Source organism: Watersipora subatra, chromosome 2 (genome assembly GCF_963576615.1).
Source record: "Watersipora subatra chromosome 2, tzWatSuba1.1, whole genome shotgun sequence".
Lineage (NCBI taxonomy): Eukaryota > Metazoa > Bryozoa > Gymnolaemata > Cheilostomatida > Watersiporidae > Watersipora > Watersipora subatra.
The window spans coordinates 6,323,027-6,348,723 of NC_088709.1; the positions used below are offsets into that span (position 1 = coordinate 6,323,027).

The 25,697-nt window shown below is 37.0% G+C and overlaps 1 protein-coding gene across 2 annotated transcripts; it reads right to left on the reverse strand.

Annotated features, from left to right (window-relative positions):
- Positions 1–352: 352 nt before the first annotated feature.
- LOC137386848 (bridging integrator 2-like) lies at positions 353–23,825 on the reverse strand. 2 transcript variants are annotated; one of them, XM_068073016.1, is made up of 12 exons: positions 23,705–23,825; positions 19,997–20,077; positions 19,714–19,768; positions 18,795–18,889; positions 18,241–18,444; positions 17,568–17,729; positions 9,908–10,022; positions 8,647–8,753; positions 7,584–7,694; positions 5,490–5,613; positions 1,795–1,943; positions 353–1,575 (listed from the first exon to the last, which is right to left on the reverse strand). In XM_068073016.1, exons 1-12 carry the CDS (start codon positions 23,765–23,767, stop codon positions 1,375–1,377), a joined length of 1,467 nt encoding a protein of 488 aa, XP_067929117.1. In that variant the 5' UTR covers positions 23,768–23,825; the 3' UTR covers positions 353–1,374. The 2 variants fall into 2 exon arrangements, with proteins under 2 accessions (XP_067929117.1, XP_067929118.1); XM_068073017.1 differs by lacking the exon at positions 7,584–7,694.
- Between the last annotated feature and the right edge of the window lie 1,872 nt (positions 23,826–25,697).

Sequence of the window (25,697 nt, forward strand, 5' to 3'; positions counted from 1 at the left end):
AAATGCCTCTCTAGGGTTTATTCTCTGTGCGATTCATATACACATATGCTTTGTTTATTCACTAGTTACATGACCCTACCCATGGTTTGTTCCGGTACCCGAAGGGTACTCAAACATCCGCGCACTAAACACATACTTCGTCATTACAATGACTATTTATGAATAGTTATTGTAAGTAAACCGAGCGCGAATTTGTGTTATATAATTTAGAAAAACAACTATTCATTTAAATAAATATTCATCAAATGAGGTGGTAGTTTCCATAACTAGTATTTGCATAAGAGTCCTTGCATCTTCTGATCTTCCGCGGATAACACTGTCTCACAAAAACCCAGTTGCGTTTAACAGAATATAGAAAGTACAAACGATAAAATTTCGCTTGCTTCATTTATTAAAGTACAGTATACTAGCTGAAGATATAGTGAGTACTGTTGGAGAGAATGTACTGCGTGCAGCAAACAAAAAGAGGCATACCAAATTACGCACACTAAATAACATAGGAACAAGATATTTGTCCCTACTTGACAGGAAGAGATGTCACTATTAGCTGTGCTTGCCACACCGACCTGTGTTGGCAGATGCGATGAAGCGATATCAAACCTGGCAATCTTCAAGGTATGGGATTGTTGCTATGAATATCACAATCGGCACACAGTATTGATTGGGCAGATGATGAAAAACTGATGATGCATATTCTCAAAGGTTTGCGTAGAAAAATCATAACATATAATATTTGGATAGGAACAAGCCAAAATAAAACAAAATAGTTCAGAGGTATAAAGCCAAGATAAAACTAAAATTAAATGTTATTATTATTATAATTGTTGGTGAATATGCATCTCACTGTCTAAAATTACTGGTGGCGGGGAGCTAAATAAAAAGGCAACAAAACAGTCGATTCCACAAATGGGTTATTTTGGGGCAATCTGATTGGCCATCTGTCACAGGGCCATTGCAGCTCGAAAGTGAGAAATAGATGATTGGCACTTGTCTATACTTAAAATAATATAATATGGTATGGTACATATTCTCATACCACTATGGGTTAGGCTATGTACAAAAAATTTGACAATAAAATTGGCAGGTAGATGTAAAAATAAAATGGACGATAAAAGGAGTAAATTTGAGACTTTAAATGTAATTTGATCAACAAATCTCAGTCTAACAGCTAGGATCTCAGTCTAACAGTCAGTTTAGTCATAGCCTAAGAAATATGTCATAGTAGGTTCCAATCTTAAAATGACAAGAAATTGATTGACTTGCAGGTGTTTCTGCAGAGGTAATCAGCTAAAACTAATGGCTAATGTTAACATACTATTTAAAAAGTTACCCCTGTTTTTACACAATAATAACAGAACTGTCGGAAACTATACGTCAAGAACTTCTACGACCAACAATCTTTTTTGTAAAGTTCTGAGGAAAGACTCCTTTAGCCCCGGTAGTTCTGCTCCTGCCCATCAGCCATCCCTCATCCTCATCATCCGGGTCATCAAAGTCTATCACATCAATGATCTCTCCTGCCACAAAGGAAAGCTCATCCTCATCTTGGGCTGTGTACATGTGGGTTGCCATCACCTAAGGAAGCACCGCACCATCTTCATCAGCTCAAACATAAAAGTCTATTGAGTAACCTGTTTAAAGTTCGGCAATCTTGTTATGTATTTGTGCAGTTATACCCTGCTTTGTAGGTAAATATGACGACATACCGTATCTACAGCAAGAAACCCAGTCAGCAAACCACATGACTTGAGTAGGTATGGAGTTATGAATAGTTAGGAGTTGAGCGCTTCTTACCTGCTGGCCAATCTTCACAACATCTGGTTGTACTACAACTGGGGCATCAGATTTTGTCGTGTTCTGGTACGTAGACTCATTTACAGCGCTGACACCTGCTGACACCTGCGGACGCCTGCTGACACCTGCTGCTTCCTCCTCCTCTACAACTGACAATGACAAACTACTCATTATTACCTATTATGGTTTACGTTACTAGATGAGTGGAATATCAATGCTTCATACTTCAATGAACATGTACCATAGACATGATAACCAATATTTATAGAGACGATACTCCGTATAAACATGCCAATTTCTTATCCATAGACATGACAGCTCTCTATAACAACATAATACGGCCTCAGTTCCTGTTACAAAACTGTTCAACCTGAATCGCATTCACTTAAGTTGCAATTAGTAAAATCGGAGTAAAGAGTTCTTGCTTTTGATGCAAGCAGTTTATCAGAGTAAGAATAGAATAAGTTAAATAAGAATGGGGTGAACACAAGTGCACTTCCTAGTTAGACATATAAGACTCATCAACGCTCCACCATGTCTTCAAGCTAATAGGTAGTCAAAGTTTGGAGTTATCAGTCCATTACAAACCAACTTGTGAAACTATAATTATCAACAATTGCGGAAAGATAACTTTGTGACCAGCGTGATCGCGGGATGTTGTTTAGCGATGCATTCTAAGTCCTGTTCTTTGCAATTAAGGCTTTAAACTTATCAAATCGTAGAAGTTGAAACTTACAAAGTAGCAAATCCTGTCAAGTAAACACAAATAATCACTAAAATAGACAATAAGGTGAGTCAAAAGCTGCCATTAAGATACCGATAGCTTAAGCAGTACGAGTGGTGCGGTACGAGTGGTGCGGTACGAGTGGTGCGGTACGAGTGGTGCGGTACGAGTGGTGCGGTACGAGTGGTGCGGTACGAGTGGTGCGGTACGAGTGGTGCGGTACGAGTGGTGCGGTACGAGTGGTGCGGTACGAGTGGTGCGGTACGAGTGGTGCGGTACGAGTGGTGCGGTACGAGTGGTGCGGTACGAGTGGTGCGGTACGAGTGGTGCGGTACGAGTGGTGCGGTACGAGTGGTGCGGTACGAGTGGTGCGGTACGAGTGGTGCGGTACGAGTGGTGCGGTACGAGTGGTGCGGTACGAGTGGTGCGGTACGAGTGGTGCGGTACGAGTGGTGCGGTACGAGTGGTGCGGTACGAGTGGTGCGGTACGAGTGGTGCTTACATAAAATGATTTGATGAGCTTTACTTTGTATTTTCTATCTTGCGAGATGACAATAGCGTGTTTTCATGATAACAGAAATTTACAGTTAATTTAGTAGAAAAATAGTAAGTGACATTTCTACTGTTTAAAAAAACAATAATTGGTACTTTATAAAAAAACATGGCATACAATATGATTTAGTCTCTAATATAGGGGTAAATGTAGGCATCTACATGTAGGTAGGTACATTTAATGTAGGTATGTACACGTATGCATGTACATGTAGGTATGTACATGTAAGTATGTACATGTAGGTATGTACATGTAGGTATGTACATACCTACAAGTACACATAGGCATGTACAAGTAGGTATGTACATGTAGGTATGTACATATAGGTATGTACTTGTAAGTATGTACATGTAGGTATGTACATACTTACATGTACATGTAGGCATGTACAAGTAGGTATGTACATGTGGGTATGTAAATGTAGGTATGTACATGTAGGTATGCACATGCGAGTATGTACATGTAGGCATGTACATGTAGGTATGTACATGTAGGTATGTACATACCTACAAGTACATGTAGGCATGTACAAGTAGGTATGTACATGTAGGTATGTACATGTGGGTATGTAAATGTAGGTATGTACATGTAGGTATGTACATGCGAGTATGTACACGTAGGTATGTACATGCAAGTAAAATATGAAGGGAGTTATGATATTTGCCATGTCCTCAGTTCATCAGCAGGCCTGTGACATTATCTCCTGATCTAACAAAGTTTGCTTGAGGCTACCTCAAAATAGAAGCCAACGGGAAGTTTGCCTTCACATAGAGTAGACAAACTCCTCAGCTGATTAACGAGCTAGAGAGTGAGGCCACGCAAGTTGGATATGAGAGTGAAGGCTCTATATAGTAAAAACTTGAGTAAAAATTTGAAATGACTTAGATTTTAGGGAAGAAGGGGTAGGAAAGGTCTATCTTAAATGTAGGCTATGCAGAAAGGATGGAGTGATCTGTTACGGTGACAAATAGTTATAAGTGAAGCCAATAAATGATGTGTAAGGCATCTTTAACAGGCCGGTACATTCCATTCCTTGTGGCACCTGACGTACTCAGATATCTGCTGGACTTCAAAGGTGCTCATACTTTTGCTCACGTACAGTTTGTTTCGTGTAGAACTGTGCAAGGTTTATATACATACCTTGGTATGAGACAAGACCACCTCAACTGATATAGCCAAGCAAGAGCAGTGCAATCAAACGGTACTGATCAAGCTAGTAGAAGCAATAACTACCAGAGTAATCTGTTCCACTATAATCACCTTGCATGATACACTCAGTGTATCTTATTAGAATACAGTCATACCTCGACATACAAGCGTAATGTCCTCGAGGACTGAGCTCATAGGTCGATGCACTGGTATGTCGATGCACTGGTATGTCGATGCACTGGTATGTCGATGCACTGGTATGTCGATGCACTGGTATGTCGATGCACTGGTATGTCGATACACTGGTATGTCGATGCAATATTTCCTGTATAAAGTAACTAAATACAAATTAATTTTTTCCTATAATATAGAAACGCTTAAAACAGGATATTATGATGGAAAAACGTGTTTTTATTGTTGTAATTCAGTAACTACGCTCACCAAGCGAAAAAAATACCCATTTAGTGGTTATAATCTGCAATAAATTGTAATATTACTTTGTATAGTACTGTTTGGAGTTCTCATCTTTGAGACAGACGTAGTGGTTAACGGTGGTGCAAGAGAGACTTGCTACCAACTCATTCGGTAAACTAGACTTTTGTGACGCTACGTAACATAACATTTAAATTTAAACTTAAATGAATTTAGCTTACCAAACACACAGTTAAAGCAAAGTTTTAATCTTTTACTACACTCAACTTCAATCTTGACATAATTTTTAATTTTCATTATCTGTTTTCGATTGGACGCTTTTTGCCTCGCTTTTACTATAACTTTAAGCCGACCTTATCAAAACTTTTTTCAAATTGATACGACAAGACCAATTAATGCTGTTCTTGAAAGTGGCCTCTAACATACTTGCCGGTTTAACAGCCATCAAAAACCGGCTCGTATCTCAGTTTCTCGTATCTCAAGGTAGAAACTTGCTCGAAATTGTGCTCGTATCTCGATTTTGTCGTATGTTGGGGTATGACTGTACAAAAATATTTGTTAGCCTTAAATGTTTGTGTATAAATCTATGTATGACTAGGTCCAAGTAGCTGAAAACTATGGAACAAGTTCAAGCCTTTTTAAATTCACAAGAGAAGACAAGTCTGTTTTATCTATGTCAAACAAGATAGACGATTAATAATGCCCTATGATTGCAGATTACAGTCTGTGTGCCTGTTTTATGTTAGCGATTTGTCATATTTTATGAACATCCTAATAATCATCCCTTATTTTACGGGAGTTTACGCTAGAGATAGATGTTAAATAATTAAAACTTACCATCAATGGGACTGCTCGGAATGTCATATTCTACGACGTCTGCAGAAGTTGCTAGCAGTATTGTATCACCATATTCTTTGTTACTAACAGCTATTGGTTGATTCCTTGAACTAGATGTTCCATTCTACAGAATTCAGAAGGCTGTGCTAGCATTCCTCAGGCTGTACTAGCATTATTCTAGTACAGTATGAGGAATGCAGATGCATAAAACTGCTAGTACTGAGCTGAAACAAACATAAGTACATGTAAATATTTGAAATTTATTTTACTTTATTAAAAGCTTCATTAACTTGTTGAGCACTTTCTTTTCAGTTAATTTAGTGTAATGTTTACAAATAATCATGTATATGTATCTACATGATTAATAATAGCAGTAGAAAAATAGATTAATATATATCAACAGAAAAAAATACATATATATATACACTAGGTTAATCCCCGGCATTGCACAAGTAATAAAAAAGTTTTTGTACAAAAAATTTACCTTTAATCAACATGTACAACATTTACTATTCTTACTTTTAAATGAAGGTGTTTGTTTATCTCTGTGAACTGTGTTTATATTTGTGTAATTCATACCGTACTGGCTGCAGTGCCTATTAAAGATCTATACTGATTGCAATAGTCGTGTTGGCTATATGGGTTCAAGTATTTTTCTTCATGTATGGGCATACATTTTTCTTATGGTATGGTTTCAAAGAAAGCAGCAGCAGTGTTTAATGTGAAGCCATGAAAGATTGGGATGTGTTTGAAGTATGTGTCCAATTTGTTCCATGGTATAGCCAGTTGGACAGAGCAGTATTATTGGATAATATAATACATAGTAGTATAATATTGGATAAATGGTTGTCTGCAGAACTGGAGGTTGTGAGTTCAAATCCAGTTCACAGCAGATTTCTCATTCATAAACCTTAATTGCTAAAGCTGGACAGACACAAGTACAGACAGACAAACATTGAGATTTATATATAGGCCTTATATACACATGTATATACACATACTGTATATACATGATTAATAGCAGCAGATAACATTACTGATCGTGTGGTTTCAATAATATTTTTGTAGGCTTTCAAAAAATACCAGGTTTATAAACATTTTCAAGTTGTAAAAATGAACAGAATGATTCACAATCTTTGCTAAAAATTTATTATTCAAAGTACTCAATTATATTAAAATTGTTTATTTTGTTGAACTAGATTATCTACAAGTTTTCCATTCAGAATCGGTATTCATGAAAATTGTGGATGGGTTAACAGGTAATACTCAGATGACTTTTGAGAATAGCTAATTTTAGGAACAAGTTTTGCACTTTCCAATTTGTGTGAAGCGAAATTTCTTGCTAGAACACTCTACAAAATGCTAGCACAAACCGATTAGTATAATCCTATTATAACAACCACTCAAAAGTTAATGCGGGATGTACAGACGAGATGGGCGACTAGATAGGGCGACTAGATGGGGCGACTAGATGGGGCGACTAGATGGGGCGACTAGATGGGGCGACTAGATGGGGCGACTAGATGGGGTGACTGGATGGGGCGACTAGATGGAGCGACTAGATGGGGTGACTAGATGGGGCGACTAGATGGGGCGATTAGATGGGGCGACTAGATGGGAAAATGCATAAGACATGTGGCCAACATAAATGCTTTTGTCTCAGTGTTCAAGCATCGACTAATCATCAGTGTTAACATTATAATTCATGTTTTGTCGATAAAATGACCGCCTTATGCGACAGCTAGGAGCTTGCATCAGCATTTCTAAGCTGTGTGCACAGCTTAGTGCTTTTGTCTCCCAAACTGGTTCTTGTTCTTCTAATATCAAAATGTACGCCGAAAAACATGACTATATAAGAATAAATAGACGTAATTTCAAAATGCTGTCAGTTCATCGTCAACTCAGAGAGCGAGAAAAGCTGCTCATAAAATAGATATGTAAAAGCACTTGAGACGACAGTGCTGTATAATGCAAAGATACGGAAAGGAGAACTTTTCAGACGAAATACGTGACTGTATGAAGTGTGCATCTGACATTAGAACAAGCTAAGGCAGTAGAAAGCAGGTTGAGATAATTTCTAATCTCTGGTCATACCGCATTTTCCTCATTCAAATCATTTTCCTCATTCAAATCAGGCTGAGTATCATTGTTCTCTACAACTAGAGGTGACTCTGAAAGTGGGGAAGGGTCATTAACTTCTTCAGCCTAAATATAGCAAGCAGTGGTTAGAAGCTATAACAGTTAATATAAGACAGCATCACCTCAAAAAGGCTAATACCATAAAACCTAGTTAAGCCTAAAAGTGAATGGGACAAAAAAGAGCTAAACCGCCCTAGCATAAATACACCAGAGTAGCGATAATGTTAGTTAGCTGTCAAGTGCGGAACAGGGAGCTCGCAGATTAGAAAACCAACAGGGTAGCAGCAAAGAGCAAAATAGATTTTGGAGGGTTTTTGAAGGTACAATGACAGGGTTATGGCAAAGATCAAAACAGAGATTTTGCAGTGTAGTACAGTGCCAGGGTAGTACAGTGCCAGAGTAGTACAGTGCCAGGGTAGTACAGTGTCAGGGTAGTACAGTGTCAGGGTAGTACAATGCCAGTGTAGTACAATGCTAGTGTAGTACAGTACCAGGGTAGTACAGTGCCAGGGTAGTACAGTGCCAGGGTAGTACAGCGCCAGGGTAGTACAGTGCCAGTGTAGTTGCAAAGAGCAAAATGTAGTTCCCAGGGTAGTGACCGACAAGGCAGCTGCAAAGCAGAAAGTTTTCAGGGTAGCTGCAAAGTGTAGGGCAGAAAGTTCCCAGAATTGCACACTGGCGGGGAGTGATAGGGTTACGCTGCCAGAGAAAAATTTCTTGCGAACCTTCTGTATAAGCAGCAAAGAACCTTCACAGAATATGATAGGCTGTCATACGATAGGCTGTCATACGATAGGCTGTCATACGATAGGCTGTCATACGATAGGCTGTCATACGATAAGCTGTCATACGATAGGCTGTCATACGATAGGCTGTCATACGATAGGCTGTCATACGATAGGCTGTCATACGATAGGCTGTCATACGATAGGCTGTCAACATATGTAAGATAAGACCTAAAAAATAAAAGCAAGCGAGGCAAGAGATGAGAATCAATATACTAATCAGAGCAACACACCTGATGAGATGCCCTAATATCTGCAAACTTAGTCTCAGATCTAGATCGCTGCCTTTGAAGGTTGAAGTCACTGTGAGGTAAACCTTCAGAGATTGCTGATTTTTCCACTGAAAGATAATAACAAGATAAAAAGGACGACTGCAAAAAGGAAGACAACTCTCGACGACCATGACCATGTACCGCCGTTACTCAACTACCACCACTTAAACTGTCAAGCTTTACGAAAAAGATTTGTCCGTAGTTAGTTATCAATTTGTAAGCAGATGTGTTTTGCAGTGAAGGTAGGCATTTTACCTTACATATAACACGGGTAAACCCATTATATCAAAGATTGGTGCACCATTTGTGGCTTGCCAGTGAAAAAGTTATATTCTCCATTTTCCTTCTGAAGTGCCTATTCATTTCTTTTCAATTCTTTTTTAGACATTCTTATGAATCTGAATCAACTTAAATTTCTATTCTCTTGCTCACTATTACTCTGAAATATACTTCCATCTGTCCATAAACACCCTCGAATTCATCATCATAATCCACGTATTAACTCCTGTGTCTATGTCCTGCGTTTATGGACAGATATAAGTATATTTCAGAGTAATAGTGAATAAGAGCATGATGGAAATTTAAGTTGATTCAGATTGATGAGAATGTCTAGAAAAGAATTAGAAAAAAATGAATGAAGGGGCACTTCAGAAGGAAAATAAAGAATATAACTTTTCTACTGGCAAATGGCGCACCGGTCTTTGATCCAATTACATTATCTCCACGAAGTAGAGATTTAGAAGCAATAGAACAAAGGCTAAGATCCCTTTCTAGAAAGTTTAGCATGGAGCATCATAAAGTTTTCACTTTTACTGTTAATGGGTACATACGGTGCAACTGCTAAACCTGCAAATGGCTGTTAAAGGTGAAAACTGACAAGCCAACTACAACAAGCTTTTTATGATAACAATCATTTGATACAGCATTTTTGTTGACTGTAACATGTGCAGAAAGCTTTCAAAAAGATATCAAAAACATCTTATAAATCATTAATTATCAAAAAAACAGTATCTAACATGCGCAAGCATAAGCATTTTGTTGAAATCTTATCAGAGAAATATAATTTTCCAAAAAAGTTCATGTTACACTATTCCTAGGAGCAATACAAAAGTGCCAAAATAGTGTTCAGACATTGCTGGGTTCAGCCCGCTATTGTTAAAGCTGGAACAGCTGAGTCAGCCAACAACTTGTTGCAAAGATTTGACATCGATTGATAACATACGGTTGGAAAGGTCATGTCCTGTATGGTCCAATGGATTGCTGTATGTGTCATGATTCAATGACCTGTCTTCCGCTTTGGGTATGCCTTCCATAAGTTGATGTAGAGCTAGGGCTATCTGTGCATATACAAATATAGCCAGAAACTAGTAGCTAAAGTCACAAAATTTATTCACAATAAAGATAAAAGTAGAGAGACTCAGTATTTACAAGAAAAATTCAAATTAATTATAGATGCGCGCTACTAAGTCAGCTGGCCCATTTTTCAGCAGCCCTCTCATCACCATCAATTATTCTACTCATCAGCCACTACCTAAAGTCCTAGGTCATCAAGAGTGGAACTGAGCCGCTAGTCAATCATGTCTGAGAGTTAACTGATAAGCAGTCAACCATCGACGTACACTCACTTCTACATACAAATCCTTCGATAAATACCGTACCATTTATGCCAAGTTTTACTAATGAATGCCTAATTCTTACATGAGCATCTGCTCCAACAAACAAGTTTTTACACCCTAGCAAGTGCTGTAGAAATCCTACTTGTGAAAGACTCTCCAGTAGAAACTTACAAGTTACAAAACATATGTTTGTAGAAATATTGCTTCGACCTACGAAGGATGTTTTTGGATATGAAAGACTGAAAAGCCTTTCACAATTAGGCTTGTTTGTTTGGTTTGTTTAAAAAGCAAAGCAAAATAAATAGCACAAAAGCTGAACAACAACTTCAATTATACTATATTATTAATTATACTACATTATGAATTATACTATATTATTAATTATACTACATTATTAATTATACTACATTATTAATTATACTACATTATTAATTATACTACATTATTAATTATACTACATTATTAATTATACTACATTATTAATTATACTATATTATTAATTATTCTACATTATTAATTATTCTACATTATTAATTATACTACATTATTAATTATACTACATTATTAATTATACTACATTATTAATTATACTACATTATTAATTATACTACATTATTAATTATACTACATTATTAATTATCCTACATTATTAATTATCCTACATTATTAATTATCCTACATTATTAATTATACTACATTATTAATTATACTACATTATTAATTATACTATATTATTAATTATACTATATTCTTAATTATACTATATTATTAATTATACTACATTATTAATTATACTATATTATTAATTATACTATATTATTAATTATACTACATTATTACTTATACTACATTATTAATTATACTGCATTATTAATTATACTGCATTATTAATTATACTATATTATTAATTATACTACATTATTAATTATACTATATTATTAATTATATTATTAATTATACTATATTATTAATCATACTATATTATTAACTATACTATATTATTAATTATACTACATTATTAATTATACTACATTATTAATTATACTATATTATTAATTATACTATGCATGTGTTCGTTACTAGTTTACTGTCTGCTCATTTTCTTACATTTTATCCGTTTTCTCTCTGCTATCAACCGTTGACCGCCTCCCCGTTGGTGTATAACTCGGAGTTATCATTTATTACATACAGAATAGGACAACTTTAGTTTCTAGTAATATTTAGTTTCTAGTTTTTTTGTTTGAAGACAGCTTGTTAGTTCAGGCTGCTGTAAATGAACATTTCTACTTACCTTCCTACAACATACTGAACAAAACCAATACAAGAATACAACTCCCACTTCCTCTGCTTTCCACTCTCGCGGTCTTTACCTACCATCATCGAGACAGGCAACGCCACATTTAAAATTTTGATTTATTATTTTCCTGTTCTCTCTTTTTCTATGTGTAGTTTTTCTATTTGTTATCTAGTAATATAATTCTAACACGTATTTGTTACAGGTTTTAACCATTACATGTATTTATAATTTATAGAAATACAGTAGACACAGCTAAAGCGTAAGACCCCGTTTACATAAACTCCACTTAATGTAAAGAATTTGTGTAAATTTTTTGCTTCCTACTATAAAAACATTCCATATAATGTAAAGCATCAAGTCGATGCAAGTTCACAAATCCGATCTGAGTAATGAGAGTTCGATAGTCAGCCTTGATAATATCTTTTTTTTTCTGTCGCACTTGGGAGAGAAAATGACATATAGAGGTATCTCTATTATATAAACAGGTACCCTGGCAGTCTGGCATGTCGTGAGAGATCGTCAGGTGTCATGATACTACTCAAAGAATAAGTAGCTGTATAATTATTCATAAATACTGTAAAGAGTCGATTGGTGCAGATGTTAGAGCGTCGGTTTACCAAGCTGAATGTCATGAGTTCGAAAGCAATATTTATCCTAACCTCTAACCCTGGCTCTGGACAAACGGACGCAAAGACAGACATCGCTTTTGCTATACTAAATATATATCTTTGTTTTTATTTATTTAGACATAAAAAAATTTTCCTTTGCAACATAGACCTTGCTGTCTAGGAAAATGTGAAAAAAGCTCCACTTGAAAAGAAAAAAAGCTCAAGTCAACGTAAAATTACCGTAATCATGAAACCAAATCAAGTGATAATGATAATAAAAAAGAGAAAAGTTGTCAATACGAACCAATAATACCAGTTACTCTACAGTCATTAATGTTGGAAATATCTTCTCAGGTATATGCTGACTAACTGATTTATTTGCAATTCTACCAGAATATATATACACATAGGATGTAAAAACAATAGTTTGACAATAACAGATTAACCTGGGTTCAAGTAAGGTCAAGAAACCACATTGATGACTTGTGGCTCATGTAAACATTGACCTCATCTATGAGTCAGTTAATGTCCATTGAATTACTTTCTGTCCAACACTCCCACTTAATTCATATGGTCATAAAGATAAAACAAGCACAAATTTAAATACAATATTCAGTACATAACCATCACACAAAAAAGAAAAAGATTTCCATGAGTAATACAAGTATATAATGATACATAAACAGAAATTTGACCTAAGTACATGCTTTCCCTACTTCTAGCATGATTTTCCTCCTCACACCTTTTATTACATTAAATCTGTTGTCGAAATATCAAGTGTTTATGCATACAAAAAGTAATTACTCTTTTATTAATTCCAAACTCGTGGCATCCTACACGGCTGATGTACCGCACACGATACCAAGCTTAGAGCGCAGAGCCTCAAATCGTTGGCGTGGCATTGGCTTTGTTAGTAGGTCAGCCAACATAACCTCTGTTGGGCAATAGGCTGTTGCAACAGCTTTCTTTGCTACCATCTCTCGAACGTAATGGTACTTAATTTCCATGTGCTTGATGTTTCTACTGCTTTTACCGTTTTTCGCGATTGCTGCTGCCGCAACATTATCAATATTGATTGTAGTGGGATTTGATTGCTTTACACCAAAATCAGAAAACAGTTGTCTAAGCCACACAGCTTCTTTTGTTGCTGAAAACAACGCAATATATTCTGATTCCGCAGTTGATAGCGCAACAGTCGACTGACGCTTGCTTAGCCAAACTATGGGGCTATCCGCGCAGGTAAACACAACTCCACTGGTTGAATGTCTATCTTCATTGTCCCCCCAACTAGCATCACAATATCCTACTACCTCAGGCCTCAGTCTGGAATACCTAAGCGTGTAGTTGCTTGTACCCTTCAAATAGTGAAATACACGTTTAGTAGCTGTGAGGTGTGTCTCTGTTGGGCAGCTATTGTACTTTGAAAGTGCTCCCACTGAATATGATATGTCAGGCCGGGATGCGACAGCTAAGTACAACAAACTGCCTATCATGGATTGATATAGAGTTTGATCCACTGGCTTGCTCCCATCATCCTTAACTAGCCTAACATCTACTGCTGCTGGTGTAGCTACTGGTTTACAAGCTTCCAGCCCAAATCTCTTCAAGATTTGCTCAATGTATGTTACTTGATTCAGGCATACAGCATTTTTATTTTGCACAACATTGATACCTAGTACATACTGCAGACTTCCCATGTCTTTCATTTTAAATCTAGCAGCTAGGGACTCTTTGACTGCACACATTTCGGATTCAGAACTGCTTGCAATAACCAAGTCATCGACATACACTGCAATTATAGTTTTCTCAACATCATGCGCTCTGATGTATACACACTGATCTCCACCTGACTGACAAAAACCTTGCTGTTTTAAAAACTCATCTAAAACTGCATTCCAGCACCTAGGTGCTTGTTTCAATCCGTATATGCTTTTCCGTAACTTACATACCAATTTTTCAGAGCCCTTTTGACTAAACCCTTCCGGTTGCTTCATGTATATTTCTTCCTCAAGTCTGCCATTTAGGAAAGCGGTAACAACATCCATTTGGTGTATGAGCATGTTGTGGGAGGCAGCATGTGAAATCAGTGCTCGTAGAGAAGGAAAATTGACCACCGGGGCAAAAGTTTCCTCATAGTCGATGCCATACTTTTGCTCAAAACCCTTAGCCACTACTCTACCCTTAAACCTGTCTACCCTGCCTTCACTATCATATTTTATCTTAAAAACCCATTTACAGTCTATCACTTTACGCCCTTTTGGTAGCTCCACCAAATCCCAGGTTTCATTTTGAATTAATGACTTATACTCAGCATCAGCAGCTGCCTGCCATTCCTTTGACTGAGAACCTGAGATAGCTTCGGAATAACTGCGGGGTTCAATTATGTCACATGCTTTCAGAGCTACATAATCAGCACAAGCACTTGTGTACTCATCAATACCAAATCTCACAGGTGGCTTGTGAACACGAGTAGAACGATGCGGATTGCTCGTTGGATTTTCAGTGCCATTTTCAATTGGGTCTGGGCTTGCATCGACATCACATGACTGTGGTTGATCAGATAGATCAGTTTGACTGGGTAACCCTAACTTTGACTCATCAAACACAATGTCACGACGCACTACTACTGTGTCAGTTGTGGGGTTGTACAGCCTATACCCCTTGCTTCTGACACTATATCCAATACAGATCATGCGCTCGGCTTTGACATCAAGTTTGCTTCTTAGCTGATTTGGAATATGGGCAAACGCAGCACATCCAAACACCCTAAGATGACTAATGTCAGGCCTGCGCTTGCACCACAGCTCATAAGGAGTTTTTCTAGTAGCCTTAGTGGGTAATCTATTTTTAATATAAGCAGCATTAGCGATGGCCTCTGCCCAGAAACGCTTTGGCAGCCTCGCTTGCGCTACCATAGCCCTAGCAGATTCGCACACGGTTCGATTATAGCGCTCCGCTACCCCATTTTGCTCAGCCGAGTACCGCACAGTAAGCTGATGTAGAATGCCACAAGACGAGAGATAGTTTTCAAAATCTTTTCCAATATATTCACCACCATTATCACTACGTAAAATCTTGATACTCTGGCCAGCCTGATTGCTAGCAAAAGCCTGAAATTCCTTGAACTTAGAAAGTACCTCAGATTTTTCACGCATGAAATAGAGGAAAGCATGTCTAGTATAATCGTCAATAAAAGAAACAAAATACTGGCTACCACCGATGGATTTTGTTTTCATCGGGCCACACACATCAGTATGTACTATTTCTAGTCACCTACTAGACTTAACAACACCATCTTTAGGAAAAGGTTTCCTAGACATTTTTCCCAAAATACAGGGTTCACACACATCTATTTTGACTGTAGACAAATCAGCTCCTGTCACTAAGTCCCTAGCATTTGCCATGACAGATGCACTTGCATGCCCTAAGCGTTGATGCCATAACTCTGAAACTACAGAAGCATGTTCTTCATTTAAACATGTGTCTAGATAATAGAGTTTGTCAATCAAAGTTCCGGTGGCTCTGACCTTGCCACTCTTGTTCTTCAGCCAACAGCGAGAGTGGCCGAATTGCACGATAACACCATGAGATGCTGCTGAATGCACGGAGAACAGGCTCACCTTCATTGCAGGGACGAGGAGTACATCATGCATAGTATTTGGTTTAGACTTAGTACGACTTACCGCGGTGTAGACCTCCACCTTACCAATGCCGACTGCATCCAGCTGATGGCCATCTCCAAGGCTTACCTTCCGAGGCTTTCCGAACTCGGTAAACTCTTTGAATATACTCCTGTTAAATGTCATGTGACTCGTGGCTCCAGAGTCGATGAGCCACTTGCATGTCTTATTGTCAGTAGCGTTAGTGTTTTGTATGGTGAATGCTGAGTCAGAGCTGCTCTCAGCTCGATCATCTGCAGCGTGCTTTGCAACGTGTTTTTGTCGATGAGCGTAACCACCAACGTTCAATTTCAGTTCTGGGCAGTCCGATCTCAGATGATATAGACTCCCACATCTGTAGCACTTCCTGTCGTGGTTCTGCCGTTTGTTTTTGAGTTGCCTTCCCTTGTTGGCAAGATTGGCAGAGTCTGGTAATGACAACCTTGAGTTTCCAAATGATTTTTCGTCCTGACGTTGCGCTTCATTTAGTATTGCCTGTTGTACATAACCCATTGAAAGGCCAGTATCCACTCTAGCCTCCAGTGCTGTCACTAGTGTGGAAAAGTTTTCTGGAAGACTTCCCAGTAGAGTCACGATCTGATCTTCTTCAGATATTACAGCATTTACTGCTGCAAGCTTATCAGTTAATTCTTTCATAAACTTTAAATGCTGCTCCACAGAGGAGCGCTCTTTCATTAACGCTCGAAAGTATTGTTTTTTGAGGAATAGCTTGTTTGCTAAAGTATCCCGCACAAAATGTTTTTGTAGGATGTCCCACACTTCTTTTGGCTTATCACAGGTAGTGATTAAGTATAGCAGATCATCGCTTACCGAGAGCACCATCAGCGACATAGCCTGATTAGTCTTTTTCACAAAGGTTGCTTTGGCTGTTGCTTCTGTCGGTTCTTCAGCAGACCCCTCCACTAATTCCCATAGCTCCTTAGCTATTAGCAGGTGTCTTAGTTTAAACTTCCATGTGCTGTAATTGTTCCTTGTCAGCTTGTCCAAACTTAACTTTTCTTCACCAGTCGCCATGCTTGATGCAGTTCAGTAATAAATAGTAAAGTAGTAAATTTAATAAGCCACTATGACTGGGCCCATAACCTGTTGGAAATATCTTCTCAGGTATATGCTGACTAACTGATTTATTTGCAATTCTACCAGAATATATATACACATAGGATGTAAAAACAATAGTTTGACAATAACAGATTAACCTGGGTTCAAGTAAGGTCAAGAAACCACATTGATGACTTGTGGCTCATGTAAACATTGACCTCATCTATGAGTCAGTTAATGTCCATTGAATTACTTCCTGTCCAACAATTAAGATAAAGAGCTAAGTTTAGTTTTTCCTATTTGAAGGATAAAGGAGTGAGTTTGACCAAATTGTGGAACGAATTAGGCAATTTATGTATTTTATGGTTCATATAACATGAACTCCCAACAACATAAACCTTCGAGGAACAGATTATTTACGTTGTCAGGGTTTTTACTGTATTTCCATTCATCCGTACTGTCAGAGTTTTGCAAGGGCTTAGAATGGATTATAACATTCACACGGTAAAATGCATTCCTACTTACCAAATTTTCTCAGCATGAAACGACACCAATTAATTTCGTAGGTAGAGCTTCCGCTGTACTGGAAAATATTAGCTGCAAATATTAGCCAATAAACACAAGCGCCTCCTCCCTCACTAACCTTGCCTGTCTCCGAGTGAAATGTGCAGTTGGTTGAGTAGAGTCTGCTGAGATTGGAGCTGAGAAAGTCTATCCTATAGTTGTAGAACTTTGGCAATTCCCTACACAATTCCATGTTCAAGTCATTGTAGAGTCGCTCTGCCTCATTTAGGGATTCATGAGCCTTACATGAAAGTCAATCAAAAAGTCAATGAGTGAAATACTCACTAAGAGCCACGCCACGGTTATGGCAAAAACATTTGAATGAAATGATGAAAATATGAAGAAACAGAATAGTTAAACACAAATACATATTTTATGTTTATCTTCATTATGTTTGACAATTCTGAGACAGTATAAAATTATGAGCTTGTGAATAAACAATATTTGTAGTGACCATAGTTATAAACATTTACATAGTTATAAACATTATACATCTACCATAAAATACTAAAATGTCAACCATTAACTTATGACGATCTTGTGATGAGCAAGTGATGACCATATTTTAAGAAAGGTACACTGAAAGCAACAACTAGGCAAGAGCTGACCCATATATGAGTAATTACAATTGGACACGTAATGCTGCTGGTAAAATAAATGTGATGTGGGATGATGCGTTGTAAATAATCTTTCACCATCATGGTCACTCCAGATAATTATGTAGGGAAGGACAACTCTCAAATGATTCTCACCTTTTGCATTTTACCCTCATCTGGTTTCTTAGCGTTGTGAAGACCTTCATAGGTGTGCTTGGCATTGTCATAGTCGAGGAGCTTTCTTCGTCGTTTGCTGATTTTTTCTTTCATCGGATTGAACAGCTCGACGTAGTTGCTGAGATCAGCGCAGACTCTCTCAAACAGTTCAGCCTCATAGTTTGTACAGAGCATATCGAGTTGCTACAGGTAACAACCAAGCAATGTTTAACCCATCAGTGTTAAGTATATGCTCCCAACTTGTGTCTATAAAATGCTTACGCTCTGATAGGTTGGATGAGCTGCGTCAAAACCAATCTTCATCGAGAGATTAGTATCAGTGTGGCTGTAATTGGCAGAAGATGTTGCTTCCAATAAATCAAACACCAATTTCACTTTAGCTCAAATCATTTGTATGGAATGGAAAAGAAGAGCGAAGGGAATGAGTGAGCATGAAACGAGCCATGAAGACAGAGAGATACTCCTGCACTCCAATTATCGATTTGAGCCAGCACATTGACATCTACATGTTTACTGGCAAGAAAAACACTTACCCGGAGAGCTGAGTCAACTGTATGTAGGTCAACCCACTCTGGCTCATAGCACTCCTTAATCACTACATTCAGGTCTCTAGAAGCTGCTGACATAGCTAATAAACGTAAGAAAAATCTACATTGACACAAATATATAATCTACATTGACACAAATATATAATTTACATTGACACAAATATCTAATCTACATTGACACAAATATCTAATCTACATTGACATCAATATCTAATCTACATTGACACAAATATCTAATCTACATTGACACAAATATCTAATCTACATTGACACAGATATCTAATCTACATTGACACCGATATCTAATCTACATTGAAATATCTAATTTACGTTTACACAAATATCTAATATACATTGACACAAATACATAATCTACATTGACACCAATATCTAATATGCCTTGATATTTAAGACTATTTAAAAACTAGCTAGCATCAACAGGCTAAATAGTAAATATTTTTTCGGAGGGTGGACCCGTTTTTTTGGGACACATGTTAATAAGCAACGGTTATTTCATAGATTTAAGAATTTTTAGTTAAATTTTAGTCAACGTTCTCAAAAATATGTGAATTAATTACTTAATTCCAAGTTTGACTTTTTTAAAACCAGAAAAGAAGAGCACAAAATTCTTGTACCACTCAGCCCGGGACCACTCAAAAGGCACATGATAAAACTGTGTATAGTATGAGTATAATGTAGAATGTATGGGGAGAACTTTTGGTTGAACCGGCTGTTGTTATTAGCATGATGTGAGACAAACAGCAACCTTTTAGGACTTTCATGAACAAGTAGCTGAAATATTAATTGCTTAGAACAGAGCATCCCGAGTGTAGACAAACTCAAGTTTTAAAAAGATGATACACGAAGCTTCACATACATGAACATTGCCTTAAACTAAGCTCACCTTTAACGCATTGTACATAATGCTTCACCTCTTTGTACAAACGAGCCGCCATAGCCTGCAATGCAAATATAACAGTAGCTCGACATAAGCCCTTAAGAAAACTGGTTGAACAAATGAAACCAGCTATGACGATAGCGAGCTGCTCGGAAAGATTACCGTGTGTTCAGAATGGTAACGTGTACTGTACACAGAAAACATGCAGAAACAGCCAAGAGTCTTATACTAATGTGCTGTGGAAATCAAAACCAGACACAGTGACCGAACAAACAAGGTCATTTCATACTTGTTGCCTGGTAAAGTTGGCCACATGATCCTCAAATCTATCATCCGTAGTTTTCTCAGCTTTTCCAAGATTTTGCAGCACCTAAAAACCAGGTGACAACCAGAGCAGTTTAATGTTCGACATTCGTGAATTTATTTTCTGATAACCAAGTACTGCAACGCATTGATGTGTGAAAGAAGTAACAAAAATAGGTCATAACGTACGTAGTTGGAAGGTTAACACAACTACATTAACTATGCTTTGTTTAATGTCCGTAACTTGAAAAAAGATTTGTAAAAAAAGCTGATGGCAGAGCCCAATTCTAAGTTCATCCACTTTTACTAGCAGGACTTGGGAAGTATGTTTACACAAACTTTAAGAAAAATACAGCTATTCTAAATAAAACCATATATTCACAACATACTAAAATAATATTGATTGTTCCAAGTATAATCTTGTTTTATTTAATTCATGTTGTTACCAGAGATTATTAAGTGAAACGAGAATGTGAGCTGACTAACTTAGCAGGTTTCACAAATGAATACCAGCTTATTTTAAGCTATGGTCATGTTAGCAATTGCAAACCCTTAAACTTTTGCATGTACAGTTATTCAAATTACAGTTTATTCCATATTTATACTACTTATCAAACATGAATTACATGTGAAAGCAAGTAAATCAATGCAAGGTAAAAAGGAGCTTCGATCAGACTACTTGCAAAAAGGTTCAATTAAAATTAGAACTATTTCAACAAGATTTATACACAAGCTTTTTATTACATTGATTGAGAGTTTGCATCACAATGCAAAATGGTCAGAAAGTTTGTAGCTATGAAAGATATAGCAGAAATTACCTGTCTAATTTAGCCTCTCAAAATACCCATCCATATGCATTTTAGTAGGCCTATTGTAAACAAAAGAGAGTTTTCCTGGAATGTTTCCTGCTTTATACTACTCTAACTTTTGCAGTGACCAATTTTATTTATCTGCTCAAACTAATATTGTATATCTTGTAATGTTTCTGTATCAATTTGTTTCCCCGACACCAGACATGACATAAAACGACAGTAAATTTTGTAGTTTTATGGCTTTTTGTTTGTCTGCCAATTATTATTATTTGCATGCTTTGAATAACTTTCAGTCCTCTGTCTAGATATAAATAACATTTGAATATGAGTCTTTATCTGCAATGCTTCGAATGGGTTTGGAGTTGCTTCCACTCAAATCGTAAAACTGTACAATCTGAACACATTCAACACCATTTTACTTCCCTAAATTTGTGTGAAGGCATTCACAATGAGATTACTTCAACACCACAGAAATTCTCACTGCTGATAGGTCCAAATCGGGCTGATACTCGTGGTAAGCTCTCTTCAGTGGAGGTAAAAAAGATTCAACCAGACGGGTCTCTGCGCCCAAAATGCTCTACTGCTACTAACGACTAATTCTGCTTGACTTTTTTCTTTACGTTAACATGTACATTCCAAGGATGGATTGCTACTATGAGGATAACAAAACCATAAATTAGTGCAGTTAGTTGACTACGCATGAATTGAAGTGACTGTGACCCAAAATTGAGTTTACTTTAATATGTTTTGAGGGATACATCGCGGGTCTTTAAAAAATCTATAGCACAAGCCCGAATAGTTGCAACAGTAGGGTGTGAATTCGTCTGCAGTCAGCAAATCCGAAACCATTTAAAGCATGGAAACGCAGTGTTTAACTAGGTCATAGATATGCCTCATAATGCATGCCTGTTTTTTTTTATGTCACAAAAACAAATTATTGATGAAAAAGAGATCACCATTGCAACAAGCAACAGTGATTAGGTGATTGCAGAGTTTTCTTTGTTTCTGGCATATGACATTCAATTTTATAAATAATCAGAAAAGACAGATTAATAATTGAATAACAATACCAGATGTTGGAATTTCATTGTGTTGAGCTTAACTTATAAAAACAAATTTATCACAGCTCTGATTGACAGTTTTGCTTGATCTAAGTAATATGTATACATAAGCATGAGCCAAAATGAAAATTGGCAGATCATTTTTTATTATAACTGTTAGAATAATGTAGCTGTGATAACAAAATAACGCAGTAATTGCCTTGTGCATGAGGAGGATGAAAATGGAGAAGGAATAAAATGTTTGATCTTCCTCCAATGAATAGGTAAAACTTGTTTATGCTGCCAATTTTTCAAAGCCGGCATGAAAAGACAAGTGTAACTACAATATAACATAAGCCATTGAATACCTTTAATTAATAAAAATATGCGTTCTTTTATCACTACATTACTTTCTAAGAGAAAAGGAAATAAAAAACCGTCGAAAAATGATAACCCAAATCTGCAAATAAAATATATCTCACAAGAGACCGGCATTGTTAGACCAAGGAGCCGCATTTGTTGCATCATATGTTAAGAAATATGTTGTTATATCTGAAATCCGCCATATACAGATAGACCTGAAGAAGATAACAAGCCACATCACCATGCAGCTTACATAACTAACTCCCAGAGTTACGACATATGCAAATCCCATGATTGGGATTAGTACCATCACATAACACCAAGACAATAACAACCTGCATCATGCTGTGTATGAAGATCCGCATCTGGTACCAATCTACACCAGACCAGGGACTAAAAACTGAAGATTAAGTCATGAAACCCCCGGTGATGGAAATACAACAGGACATAGCCAGGAACCCCACAAGTACAAAACTCAAAAATTGAAGAGTTGAAACATTCAGTTTCACTCTTGGACACCAGGGCTAACTCTCAACCCATATATAAGGACACATTCACCCATATACTTCACTCTTTCAATACAGCTTCATCATAGCAGGCAGAAGTGTCAGCAGATTAAGTGCAAGAGTCAACTTTCGTAGAACAAAGGGGATGACTATATTGTAAGTCTCTAGAAATTACTTTTATAAGTTTAGTCTAGAGTGCAACTTATTATATATTTTTCTTGTTCTTAAATAAACATAAGGTATTGGGAAAACTACCTTCGCATACATTAGGGATTCCCTTTCTCAGAGTATAGTCTTAGATTCACACATCTAGGAAGGTCTTTTATAGGGTTTTGATTACATTAATCAACAAAACATTGGTTAAACAGTCATGTATCAGGACTGGTCCTAATCTGAGAAGTTAGTACTAACAAAACAAGCAGTGCATCTGCGTTCGATAATAAACTTGAGCTACTCCCTAACAGTTGTAACCTAACAGTTGTAAGATTAATTAGTAAGATAATTCAATACTATTAGTAATCAACACAACAATGCCCAATCTCTGTAAGAATCTCCAAAACATAAGTTTCCATAGAACCTGATACTCAATTATTTTAGACGGTATTGGCATAAATACTCCTATAGTACTTGTCCAGACAATATCAACAATGTAAATGTACATATGGAACTGGAAACCGATTTGACACTACTGAATCAACACACTGGCCTCTATACACAACCTCGGCAGATTGTAGACAACGTATGCTCACACACAGCCGAAACTTTAACAGCAAGATGCCGTTACCTTAGTTGTATATCTCTTTTTAGCATATTGTAAGTGCACATGAAACATTCAGCCTAACTTACTCAGAAGCGCACAACGACACTGTATTTTAAGCATAGCTCAGGCAAGGTTAACAGGTAATAAACATTTTCTACATAAATTTGAACAAACACAATAGCTTTTATTCGATAGCACGAAAGGTTTTCATACTTTAGCTTTGGTCCTGATTAGCGTCTTCTGGAAAGCTTTAGCAAATGCACTTTTGTTTTCCATATTTTAGCTTTCTGCATCGATTTAAAAAAAAAGTACATTCGTTACAGCAATTTATCAGGGCAAGAAAGTTCGTCGCAACAACCTCTGTTGAATTATTGGCGATATTTTGTTTCAGCGGCTGTTGTCGTTTCTATTCAAAATAATGTAGTTGTAATGTATACGTATACGAATCTCAGTCTAATCTCTGCACGCCGTTAAATGAACGCAACGTGAATAACTCTAAATAGATAAGTCTGTCAACGAATCAATTTGTAAGCTTTTGTTCACTCAAATGTTACTGGTTCGGAAGCAAAACGGAACGGTCAAAGCCAGGTGCACGCGCGTGTCTAATAAGAGTTTTACGATTGGGTTTTATCATTTTTTACTCCAGTCACTTTGATAGTAACTTGTACACAATGTTGAGTAGTATTGTTTTTGCAGCTGTAGTTTCGTTTCATATATGCATACTGTTATTCAGTGAGGGATAGAATCCTAGGGATGTTGGGACAGAATACCTCTGAGACGACAAAACACAGTGTCTTAAAAACTCTAGTTAAATCTCTAGGTGCAAGTGGGTTGCTTCAGGGGAAAACAGTGTGTAACAGCGTTACTGCATTGTTACATAGCCTAACTGTCTATTGATTATGCGGTTTCTGGTAGTACTCTCATGTCTCGCATAGTTATTGGTAAAAAGCTGTTGCGAACATACTGGGGGGTTGCTTATAATGAAGTGAGTTTACCACGACTAACGTTACCTGTGGCTATCGCTGTTTTAATAGGTGCAGATGGGAGAAGAACCTATTGCGCTGGCGGAATTATTTAAAGCCTGTCTTGATTAAGCACTTCTGATGCATTTCAGGCTGTTTTGTAGACAAATGATCTTCAGAAAATCAGTCCTCACCATCAGTATAAATAAATGCAGGTACTGTAAAAAAAGTATTCAAACGATCAGTCCTAAATTTTTGAGAGATATTTTGGGACCAAATATTGGTTTTGCAGAAAAATTATCACAACACCATTTAAGAATAATAGTAAAAAGAATTACTATTTGTTTCATCTTTTTGAGCAAGCAAATGGTGCACAATCAGTGCAATTTAATGCAAGTAATCAGTGGAAAACTTTTGCAATGTAATGAAAAACATTGTTTTTTATCACCAATCACAGATATATTGTATAGGTGTAATAAAGTGACGAGGAAGCGTATCAGGCACAGTAAGTATTTAGTTATATTACAATGCAAGGGCCACCGTTACTGAACCCTGCTTTGCCAGCATTATTTATTGGGCTGAGGCTTGTCTCTCAGTTATTGATAGAAAGCAACCTTGGCTACCATTCCTGCATGACATTGTAAAGCAGCAATTCCTGCATGACATTGTAAAGCAGCAATGATATTAGCCATCCCTAAAGATGTTCTTTCCATAAAAAAATTTTTGTATCACACGATGTATGTATGTGTAGCACACAAATATACAGAAATGCTTGGTACATTTGGTAGGTAGATTGAAATAAATGTAGACTGGCTATAACATATGAAGAAGAAAGTTTAAATTATAAAAAGCGAGTGACAATTCTTTTAAAAACAAATGTTAACATTTCCAGGACAAACGCTTACTGACACTGATTTTTCCATTTATTCCAATCCTGTTTGAATTCCATTCAGGTATAATATATCATTTGTGTAGGAATTCGCCCCTGTAGTTTTTGGGATTGACTCTGTGCTAGTCTACGATAAAAAGGGCATCTAGGCAACAACATAGCCTGATAAATCCGGGAACACGTGCTTATTTACAATTACAAGTCTCATAGATGACTGGTTTTGAGTGATTTTCAAAAATCCTTAAACACAATCTATAACTGAACTTAGATCGAATGTCAACATTGCTGAATGCATAATAGAATTAAATAGTGTGGACATTAAATCGAACCATACCATTGTCTATTTCAGTCCGCA

Bases quoted from the DNA above. Each gene is read 5' to 3' on its own strand.
- LOC137386848 (XM_068073016.1), bottom strand. From the start codon at position 23,767: ATGGAAAACAAAAGTGCATTTGCTAAAGCTTTCCAGAAGACGCTAATC. The intron at 18,445-18,794 runs GTAAGTGTTTTT...TGTTACCTGTAG, and splicing joins CAGTTGACTCAGCTCTCCGG to CAACTCGATATGCTCTGTAC. The intron at 8,754-9,907 runs GTATGTTATCAA...ATTATCTTTCAG, and splicing joins AGGACATGACCTTTCCAACC to TGGAAAAATCAGCAATCTCT.